Source organism: Piliocolobus tephrosceles, chromosome 12 (genome assembly GCF_002776525.5).
Source record: "Piliocolobus tephrosceles isolate RC106 chromosome 12, ASM277652v3, whole genome shotgun sequence".
Classification (NCBI taxonomy): domain Eukaryota; kingdom Metazoa; phylum Chordata; class Mammalia; order Primates; family Cercopithecidae; genus Piliocolobus; species Piliocolobus tephrosceles.
This window is the reverse complement of record NC_045445.1, coordinates 124,245,716-124,256,850: the sequence shown is the minus strand read 5'-3', so window position 1 is coordinate 124,256,850 and position 11,135 is coordinate 124,245,716. Positions and strand designations below refer to the sequence as shown.

General features: G+C 39.9%; 1 protein-coding gene across 1 annotated transcript in view; it reads right to left on the bottom strand.

Moving 5' to 3' along the window:
- Positions 1-4,681: 4,681 nt before the first annotated feature.
- Positions 4,682-11,135, bottom strand: part of KLHL15 (kelch like family member 15) — a 47,371-nt gene continuing 40,917 nt past the window's right edge. Inside the window, exon 4 of the mRNA XM_023202605.1 lies at positions 4,682-9,987. Coding sequence (XP_023058373.1) covers positions 8,878-9,987 — 1,110 coding nt within the window. The 3' untranslated portion in view covers positions 4,682-8,877. The remainder of the gene's footprint in view (positions 9,988-11,135) is intronic.

The following is an 11,135-nucleotide window of genomic DNA, read 5'->3' as shown; positions in this document are numbered from 1 at the left end:
AAGACTCTCTCTCAAAATATATATATATTATTTTCATAGAAATTTTAATGGCTTATGAAATTATTTCTAATATAATGTGAAAATACAGGATAAAAAACTATAATTGCACTGATCGCAATAACACTGACCCCTCAGAGGCAGTTTTCTGTTGACTCCTTATTTTCCTGAGTATGGGTCACACTTTGCTGTTTCTTTGTACATCCTGTTTCTTTTAGATAATATGTTGTAGCAACTCTGGACTCTTCATTAACCCACTCCCAATCCAGGTGGTGGTGGGGTTTGCTATTTTTAGACTTGTTGTTTGTTTAGTGATCTGCCTGGACTAATTCTGTGGCATCTATTCCCTACTCACTCTCCCCACTCCTCAGTGTACAGCCACTGATGTCTCTGCTGTTTTTGAAATTCTTGTTTTTAAGACTGGATTCCGAGGGATCACTTCTTAGTTGGCATAGGTCAGCCAATGATTGGTCAGAAGTTGTGTTTAAACACCTTGAGCCAGTAAAGCTCTCACCTTCTGCTGATGAATGTGTGTGACCTGGGGAATGCATTCAAGTCAGAGCAGTTTCCAAGTCTATTTATTCCAGTTTTGATTTTCTGTTTGCAAGGTTTCACACGCAGGCAGGGACAAGTAGCTTGCTAGGGCCCTTTTAGGTCTCTTCTTGGGTGCACACGGCCCTGCACATGATGAGCATAGCCTTCTGGACCACTAGGGATAAGCAGGATCTTATCAAGCTTATTTTGCTGTTACATTCCCAAGACCTCCCTGTTAAACTGCTCGCTGCTGTCTGCCTCTCTATTGCTAACCCAAATCACTATTTGAGACCTCAGGCTAGCTGCAATGTTGGCCACACTGAGATACGGGATTCTCCACACTCTACTCCAAATAAAGTCAGCCCCTCCCGCAGCCCTAGAACTTCTATGACAGAGCCTGGGGAGAAGGAAGTTGGGACGGGAGCAGCCCCGGGTTAAAACATCACAGACTCTGCCGGGCGCGGTGGCTCAAGCCTGTAATCCCAGCACTTTGGGAGGCCGAGACGGGCGGATCACGAGGTCAGGAGATCGAGACCATCCTGGCTAACACGGTGAAACCCCGTCTCTACTAAAAAATACAAAAAACTAGCCGGGCGAGGTAGCGGGCGTCTGTAGTCCCAGCTACTCGGGAGGCTGAGGCAGGAGAATGGCGGGAACCCGGGAGGCGGAGCTTGCAGTGAGCTGAGATCCGGCCACTGCACTCCAGCCCGGACGACAGAGCAAGACTCCGTCTCAAAAACAAACAAACAAACAAAACATCACAGACTCCCGCTGTTCTTACAGGGGGCTTCAGTAGCTTTTCTTGAATAAACACTCCTCAATTTGCTGTATGGCTTTGGTCAACTTCCAGTCTTAAAATTTTTTTTTTGACAAGTTTGTTCAGTTTTGTCACTGCTTTTTAGGGAGAGGATTCGCTGAGCTCCTTACTTGGCCTTCTTGGAAGCACTGCTCCTTAAACCATACAAGTTGTAAAAATTAATTATACTGGCCGGGTGCAGTGGCTCATGCCTGTAATCTCAGCACTCTGGGAGGCTGAGGTGGGAGAATCACTTGAGGTCAGGAGTTCAAGACCAGCCTGGCCAACATGGTGAAATCCTCTTTTTAGAGACGGGATCTCACTGTCACCTGAGCTGGAGTGCAGTGGTGTGATCATAGCTTGCTGCAGCCTCAAACGATCCTCCTGCCTCAGCCTCCCAAGTACCTGGGTTGTTTTCTTTCAGTAATTCCTTAGCAAGGCTTTTCCAAGAGCATTCACGCATCACACATATTCCATGAAAAAGAACTCAGTTCTTGGACTGCTTTACAAATAGTCAAATGTTTGGTTTATACTGAGCTAAACAAAATCAAAATGAGTTAACAGCAGGACTTTTGGGAGCCTTTACTATGCTAATGTTGGTTGAGATTCTCCAAGAAGAGAAGCGTAGTGTTTCCCAAGATGACTGTGACCACTGAACACTTCTTCCCCCAACAGAGCATGTCATGGGATTCATGTTCTGCAAACACACCCTTTGGTCTCTCTTGGTCTTTTCAGCCTGGATCACAAACAGTGAGATGTTCAGGGAAGAAGTATTTGTTGACAGCTGTGAGAGCTGTATGCATTACCCTTCTAGACACAGGAGCAGTGGTAGCGGAAATGGAGGGAAATTCCTCGGGGAGGTCAACTTTGGCAGACAATCAAGCTCTCTAATACAGGTACCCCCTCACCCGGAACTTTTCATTGGCAACATTCCAAGTTTCTGGGTTCTATTTTTAAGGAGGACTTACCACGTACCAGACATTAAGTCAGACTCTTGGAAAATAACACAGTATTCACTCTCAAGGAGTACGGTGAAGGGTGGGATGGAGAAGACAGTTCTAATCACGTTAGGGGAGATGGGGTCTAGGTATCCACAAGTGTTACGGTAAGACCATGGGGACAATGTTAACCTGGCCCAAGAGGTTAAAAAAAAAACAAAACCTGACAGAGGGCATGATGCCCAGGCTGGTTCTTGAAGGCCAAGAAAGGGTTAGGCAGGAATGGAAGAGGGGAAGCATGTGTGCAAAGACAGAGAGGCTTAAGAAAACACAGTCTATTCAGGAACTACAATTAGTTTGCATAGCTAGAGGACAGAATGTAAAACAAACTGAACAGGTACAAAGAAAGCAACACACAAAGGGCCTTGTGTGGCACGCACGCTAGGGAATTTGGATCTTAGTCTCAGGGTGAAGGGAGATCAGTAAAAGGTTGCCGAGGCGGGTGGATTGCTTGAGGTCAGGAGTTTGAGACCAGCCTGGCCAACATGGTGAAACCCCGTCTCTACTAAAAACACAAAAACTAGCCGGGAGTGTCATCCCAGCTACTTGGGAGGCTGAGGCAGGACAATCGCTTGAACCTGGGAGGTGGAGGTTTCAGTGAGCTGAGATTGCACCACTGCACTCCAGCCTGGGGGACAGAGTGAGACTCTGTCTTAAAAAAAAAAAAAGTGCATGATGGAGGTAGATGATCAGAAAGCTCCAGAAGGCCAGCAAGAAGGACAAGGGTCTGAACTAGGACAGTATGAGTGGAGAGGAGAGGGCAGTTGAGAATTTAAAGTGCTAGAACTGGATGAACTAAGATGTTGGGGTTAAGTGGGAGAGACATTCCGAGGTTATATATGAACAATCATAGGCAATGGTAAAGCCAGATAATACAGAGAAGATAAGGGGCATGTTTTGGGGGAGGAGATAATGTATTCAGATTTGCACCTTTTCAGTTTGAAATTCCAATACAACACGTGAGAGATGTTCAGGAGATGGCTGGAACTCTGCGTTGAGAAATACAGATATGATGGGTATCAGAATAAAAGTTGTAGGCCAGGTGCAGTGGCTCACACCTGTAATCCCAATACGATGGGAGGCCAAACGGGTGGATCATGTGAGGTCAGGAGTTCGAGACCGGCCTGTCCAACATGGTGAAACCCCATCTCTACTAAAAATACAAAATTAGCTGGGCATGGTGGTGCATGCCTGTAATCCCAGTTACTTGAGACACCGAAGCAGGAGAATCACTTGAACCCAGGAGGTGGAGGTTGCAGTGAGCCGAGATTGCACCACTGCACTCCAGCCTGGGCGACAGAGCAAGGCTCTGTCTCAAAAAAACAAAAGAGTAACTAACAGTTGTAAATGAAGCCACAGGTATAGGTATGGATGAGATAGTACAGAGTGTGTAGACTGAAAAGCAGGCAGAGACAAAAACCCCAGGGCACTGTAATCTCTCATCTGAATACCTATACCATTTGTCTGTTACATATGGAATTTGTCATATGCTGCAATAAACATTTAGCTCAGTGCCTACTGTGTACAAATGCTAGATACGAGGGTACAAAGAACGAAAAATCCTTTCACCCAAGGAGACTATGATCTAGTCGTGGAGAAAGAATCATGCCCAATTATTATGCAAAATGAAGTTAAATAGAAACTGTAAGTGTGTTGAGTGTAGAAGAGGCAATTAATTCAACAGAAGAGCTAACGCAGCTTTCAGGGAGAGGGAAACATTTGAGTCGGACTTTGCAAAAATAAGTGGATTTTAACAAGCAGGGCAGGAGAAAGAAAGGCAAGTAACTTTAGGCTGGAAAGGAACACACGTAAAGATCACAACAGAATGGAGTGTAGGAAGTGGTGGAGAGAAAGAGGCTGGAAAGGTTGCCTGAGGCCAGGATCTAGGTGCTTGGGAATCCTGTTGCGGTTTCTTAGGTGTCCGTTTGAAAGATGGCACACATGTGTCGATGTATACCCAAGGCCTCCACCAAGTTCTGAATTTCAGAAATGCCTGGAAGACCAATGAATCAAAAATGCTAAAGGAAATCTAAAAATCGCCAAACTAAGGCTTGAGGCTTGTAAACGCTTTTTCTCAGTTCTATATTTTCCTTTTGCAAGACTGCAAAACTCTGTTAGAACTTTAATTACTTGGCTTCATTATAAAATTTCCATTGCATATAAGAGTATAAATAATTTCACTCTAATGCTCTCATTTGAATCTGCGGCTGAAAGCATTGGCAGAAATCACATTTTCATGGCACTTCCTTGGCATGTTGAAGGAAAACAAAATGTATTCTGCTAATCAAGTCATTAGTGACTTTGAAAGTGATGGATTATATAAAAAAAAAACAGCAAATAATCAGAGATAAAGAGGTATATTTTAAAGATTAAAAATATTTTATTTAAACTTTTCTTCATAAACACTTTTAACATTTTTTTCAATTTAAAAACAGAATGGATAGCATAAACATGTTTGAATAGATTATATCCACGGCTTGGGAAAAATTACCTGACAAAAATGTAAAGGCTTTCAAAACAGGTATAAAAGGCAAACCTTAAATTATTCTAAGATTTTTATATCGGCCCTAGGATTATTTGACTACTGGCCCAAAATGTACCTAAAGGTCAAAATATTTTTCTATAGACAAAGTATGCCCAACAGGTACAGGGCATATACAAGTTAGGTAGAAAATAACCTCTCCCAATCACCTCACTGGACCATTCCTTCAGAAAGCAAACACCTAATCCTTACTATATACTGATTAATAACATTTTAAATGTAGTTGTTCCCAAAATGTAAAAAGAAAACCTAAGAATTTAAGGGAGAACAAAGCTGATGGCATTCTCCTCAATGTTACTTGTGTAATATTGAAGTTATATGGTGTACTGAAAGGATATGATTTCCATGAATTTATCTATTCCAGTCTATGCCTAGTGAATATTTGACTTTATAAACTCTGGATAAACTAATTTTTAGGACTTCCATTTTTAAGATAAATCTCTTTTTAGAAGATATTTATTCCCAAACCAACTCTAAATGTAATTGAACAAACATATGATCTCTCAAAATGTTCAGAATACAAAACAAAAATCAAAAATGTATAACAGGCAAACAAGAAAACTGGCACTAGCAGTTTTACTGCCATATAGCCCTCAATTATATCTGATTTACACTATTATCTATGTTGTATTTTACTTCAGTCTAAAACTTTAAATTATGAATTCTCAAAAGAGCTAGTCTCCTTTGAGAGATAGCTTATAAACTGAAATAACAATTTATATTATAAACTGAAATGTTATGACCTACACCCACATATACATATATAAAAATAGTCCCACTGAACGTTTGACATGTTTAGATTATGCAGCTCAAATAATCTGTTATAAAATATTTTAAAGCTTAGTTTCATGTAATTAAGACAAAACTCCATTTTTACCACTTCTCCCCACATAAAGCGTGTGTCCTTTACTATGACTCGAGCAGGCTTCCCAGAATGAGGTGTCCAAAGGTGCTGCTTTAGAAAAGATAAGTGAAGGGCTCAGTCAGTATTTCACAAATTCTAGTAACACTCACACAGAGCAGAGTAATGAGGACACAGAAAGCTGTCTCAAGAAAAGCTAGTAATTCTATTAGTTAAGCTTTGCTTTTTAAAAACCAGTAGCATTTCTTCCAACACAAAACCTTCAATGTGAGAATCTTGCATTTTAAGAAAAGGTTGTAGTGCAAGGAATTTCTTTAAAATCAAAACTTAGAAGGTCAAAGACACGGAAGAGAACAACAGTTCTAATTAAGATGTAATTAATGAAGATCAGCTATTTTTGTGAACTCTGGCATTTAAGATATAAAGTGAAAACAACACGCATAAAGGTCATAACAGTTAAACTGTATAGATTCAAATCTCTTACTGAATTTTTCGAAAAACTACTTTTTTGAGCGCAAAGTATATAAACAAAAATTCCAGATGAAGCACACAAAAAATAAACTTGAAAAAAATGCTATGAAAAACTTTTCCATAGTTTAGTATAACAAAAATAAATCTCTTGCAGCAATTAAACCATAATTTTAAAAGGGAATGTAAGTTAATCATGGATTTAAAATAACCTAAATTAGAACTACATATAAACAGGGAGTTTTCTCATACATTCAGAACCCAAGCAACAGCAACTATTCTTAAAGCTCAAAACTGATTACAGCTAACATCAGGTCCGACGTGACTTACGTGAAGCTGAACCCAGAGTTAGTTCAAGTTAAGATTTTATGAATTTTACAAAACATGAGCTTTGATCTTGGCCTCTGTCTTTAAAACTGAAGACCAAGAATACTCAAATGTTCGCCCAAATGTCACCCTAACTAGGGCCATAAAGTCATATCTAAGCAATTAAAGAGAACCACCACTATAGTGTAAAGCCTTTGATGTGGATACCTGGCCTGATGGCTCTTTCTTGGTCTTTTCTAGCAAAAGACATCAATGAGGAAAATAATGAAGACGTTATTTTCTTTAAAGCAAAACAGCACACATACAAAGCCACTAAACTAACGTAGTAGAAAAAAAAATTAAATGGTTAACTTATTCCTAGCTTTCAAAAATAAAATAATAGCTTTTTTTAAATGTAGAAAAAGACTTTTTACCCATATTATCATGGGAAACAAGATAACCAAATTTCATGTTTGGAAACTGTAAGTAAATGATAGGACTAGTTAATGAAAATTTAAGTTTCATATACAAAATAAGATTATTATTGATTTCTGAAATCAATGCCAATGGTTTTTTCAAAAGCTACTTGTGTACCTGACTGTTTCTTAAACCCAAATGCCTCCAATTTTGGAGTTTGAAGATCAGGTTTAATCTCATAGTATGTCTAAAAACTGCCCAAAAAAACCCCAAAACCCAAAGTCTTCACATTTCCACGACTTCACACTTCCATTTTATGTTCAATGGTGGCAGCAGCAAACAAACAAACAAACAAACACCAAACAAACAAAGTGAAACTAGAAAATTTATACATCAGCAGCCATATAGAAGGCATTGCAATATTGCACCAATATTCTAAGATCTGGCAAGTTTTGCCAGTATAGATCTAGTCTGTATCAGATATAGACTACTCATGTGAAAATGGCATCAATTTCAATGATCCACTCCCAGGTTATTCTTGCTTAACTTTGTCAACTGTTTTTTCCTCTGCATTTAAAGAGTTGAAAGGTGCAGCTAATCCTAAAACACTTATTATAAATGCTTTTAAACAGCTATTCTTGATCCATTCTGAACTTTGTGGTTACTATCCTTCATGCTAATAGCTTTCAGTAAATAAAACAAAACTGAGGGCTTACATCCCTAGTGTCGCTGGGTATTTTGTACAAAATAAACAAGTAGATAAAACCAGTAACATTATAATTCTATTTCTTACCTCTAAGTCAAAACTGAGCTCAAATTTTCTAACAGTTTCTACCTTCCATTCAATAACAAATGCAGCAGCCTTACTGAATGTAAAAAACGGGAGTTGCACTTACTTTTAAGGGGCCTTGATTTAGGAGTCTGGTATTACCTAAATGCTCTTTAAAAGTGCTTGCATGCTGCAGGGCCAGAACTTGTCATATACCACTTCGATTCTCACTAAAAACAGGGCAATGTTAAACAGACTGCAAAGAAAAACATTTTCAAAAAGAAAAGACACACATCGACAAAGAACACTAACAGTTGCTTTTGAAAATAAACTATAAAATGTTAGTTTTCATAACCATACATGTTTCAGAAATATAAGGAATTCAAATATTACTGAATCAGTATGGACTGAAGATAGGCTACTTTGATAGCAAATGAGGACTCCAGTTATTTTAACTTTCTAAAAATGTTAATATGTGAAAAGACGTTACATCTAAAATTCAACAAGTATGGCGAACTGTGTGTGCAAGTGCACTAGCTTAAAAATATAGAATCCTAACCACGCATAAAAGGGATGTGCCTTGTGTGTTTATAGGTTGTATGCGAGTATGAATATGCTTTCACTAACGCAATGCGGATAAGAGAAGGCAGCTTAGAAATAGTGTTTTGAATATAAAAAGTTAATTTTGTAGAAAATTTATATTTTTGCATTTTCAGCAAAAAGCCATGCAAAAAGGTCAAGAGTTTTAAACTTTTAAATAATAAAACCAAAAAGTATAACAGATTGAAATACACTGAAATAAATCTTCAAAAAGGTTTCAGATAGAGACAGGGACTGAAATCACATCCAGTGACACTTATCAGGTCTTCTCTTAGAAGACACATGACTCCTACGCTAACATCTGAAAGAAATGTTTAAAGCAGAAAATCAATTTCCCAGATAAGTGGAGCATTCTATTAAACTGCTTCTGGAAGTAGTTTCAAGAGCTAGCACTTAGAATTAACTTATTGCATGAGTTTGAGGCCACTGAAAAGAAAAGAAAAAAAGGATGCTAGCACGGAAAGAAAAATTCTTACGATGTTAGACCAATGGCTTTGATAGTAAAACTGGTGAGGTTTTTCTTTATATGTTTTAACTACTCTGCACAAACAAATACTTTGTTTGCCTCTTTTAGGGAGAAGGATGTCATTAGTTGCAACGCCTGACCTCATCCAGTACATAGTCCGGAAAATGCAGGTTGCATACTTGTAAACCATCCAGCTTGCAGGGCATCCGAGGGTACTCATCTTCCTTCCACTTGTTTTCATCAGGATCAAAAGTGAGAATGGAATCGCTGTAATGACCATTATAACAAAGGCCTCCAAGAACCATTATTTGTTTGTCCAGCACAGTCACACCATGACCACTTCTACCAATCGGCATGGATGCCAAGATGGTCCACTGATCAGTCTCTGGGTTGTATACTTCTGTAGAAGGGCATCCCTGAGATTCGAAAGAGGCCCTCAAGATCACACAGACGCCACCGAAGACATAAAGCTTGCCATTGTAAGAAATCATCTTGTGAAAGCATCTCGCGTAATTCATCTTGCTCTTATTCTCCCAACAGTTGGTAACCACTTGAGTTCTCCTGGTCCGTTGTTCTATGGTCCCTTCTTTGCTGGGGTCAAACACACACACTTGCTTGGAGGTGGAAGATGAGGTGATTCCACCGGTGATAAACAACTTGTTATTGAGCACTGTCCCCTCATGTCCATATTTGTTAACTGGATAAGGATCTACAAATTCCCATTTATCATTGGTGATGTCATATCTCTCAGTTGAATAGAAAGTCTCATCTCTGGTTCTGCCTGCTACGGCGTAAATAAACTTCCCAATAACACCTACAGCAAATTCAGAGCGTGGTACAGACATATCTGCCATCTGCAGCCAGGAGTTTTGTCTCGGGTCATACCTGAATACTTTGGAAGAAGCATGGAATTCACCATCCGGGCCCAGCTCTTCCCCGCCTAACAGGAACACAAAATTATTGACGATAGCAAGGCAGTCAGGTCGCAGAGGTACTTGTGGGCCTTCTAGTTCCCACCAGACTCTTGGTTTCTTTAAGAGAAGTATTTTACTGTTAACCATGCTATGTCCAATCATTCCTCGAAATACTGTAGTTTGTGGTTTTGCAGAACGAATGCGGCTTGACTTCATATCCAACAAAGGCTGCTGGTGAACATTCTGAAAGTAATTCAATGCTTGGTCAACTTCATAACGGAGCTGTCGGGAGTATCTATAAAATTCTGATGTCTTAACCTAAGAACACAAGAAAAAGAATTCAACCAAATGAAAAAGCATCAGCGGCAAACAAATTATCAAAGCCGACTAACACGATCATCTTAGGCTCACTTTACTAAAACTGCTTTTCCTGCTAAGATCACCTACTTTCTTTTGTTTTCTACAAAGCTTTTTTTGGAGATGGAGTCTCGCTCTGCTGCCCAGGCTGGAGTGCACTGGCAACTTCCACCTCCCGGGTTCAAGCACTTCTCTGCCTCAGCCTCCTGAGGCGCCTGCCACCACGCCCGGCTAATTTTTTTATTTTTAGTAGAGACCAGGTTTCATCATCTTGACCAGGCTGGTCTTGAACTCCCGACCTAATGATCCACCTGCCTCAGCCTCCCAAAGTGCTGGGATTACAGGCGTGAGCCACCACATATGGCCTCCTATGTTTTCTTTATTTGTAATGATCTATGTACATTCCCAAGCTTTTAAGAGTAAACAAACAATTAGGCACCTATTATGTCAAGCCCTGGGCTACAAGGAAGGAATATGAGGAAAAGTACAGGGCTTCACAGTAGAGGAAACCATATCCACAGTTTTCTTAATCACAAGTAACACCATAAAGCTGTGACCGAATCATTTGGGGAGTTAAGTTAGTGAAAATTTAAATACATGTAAAATTTCGGGGTTTTGACATAAAGACTTGGTCTGATATCAACTTCTAAAAGAATTCAGGCCAGGCACGGTGGCTCACGCCTGTCATCCCAGCACTTTGGGAGGCCGAAGCAGGCGGATCACGAGGTCAAGAAATCGAGCCATCCTGGCCAACTTGGTGAAACCCTGTCTCTACTAAAAATACAAAAATTAACCAGGCGTGGTGATGGACATCTGTAATCCCTGAGGCAGGAGAATCGCTGGAACCCAGCGGTGGAGGTTGCAATGAGCCAAGATCGCACCATTGCACTCCAGCCTGGTGACAGAGCAAGAGCCCATCAAAAAAAAAAAAAAAGAATTCAGTAGATATTAGGTCAAACTTTTTGTTTAATTTTTAACATTTTATTTTAAAATTATTACTACTATATATTTTTAGAGATGGGGTCTTTCTCTGTTGCCCAGGCTGGTGTTGAACTCCTGGCTCAAGTGATCCTCCTGCCTCAGTCTCCTGAGCTGCTGGGATGACAGGT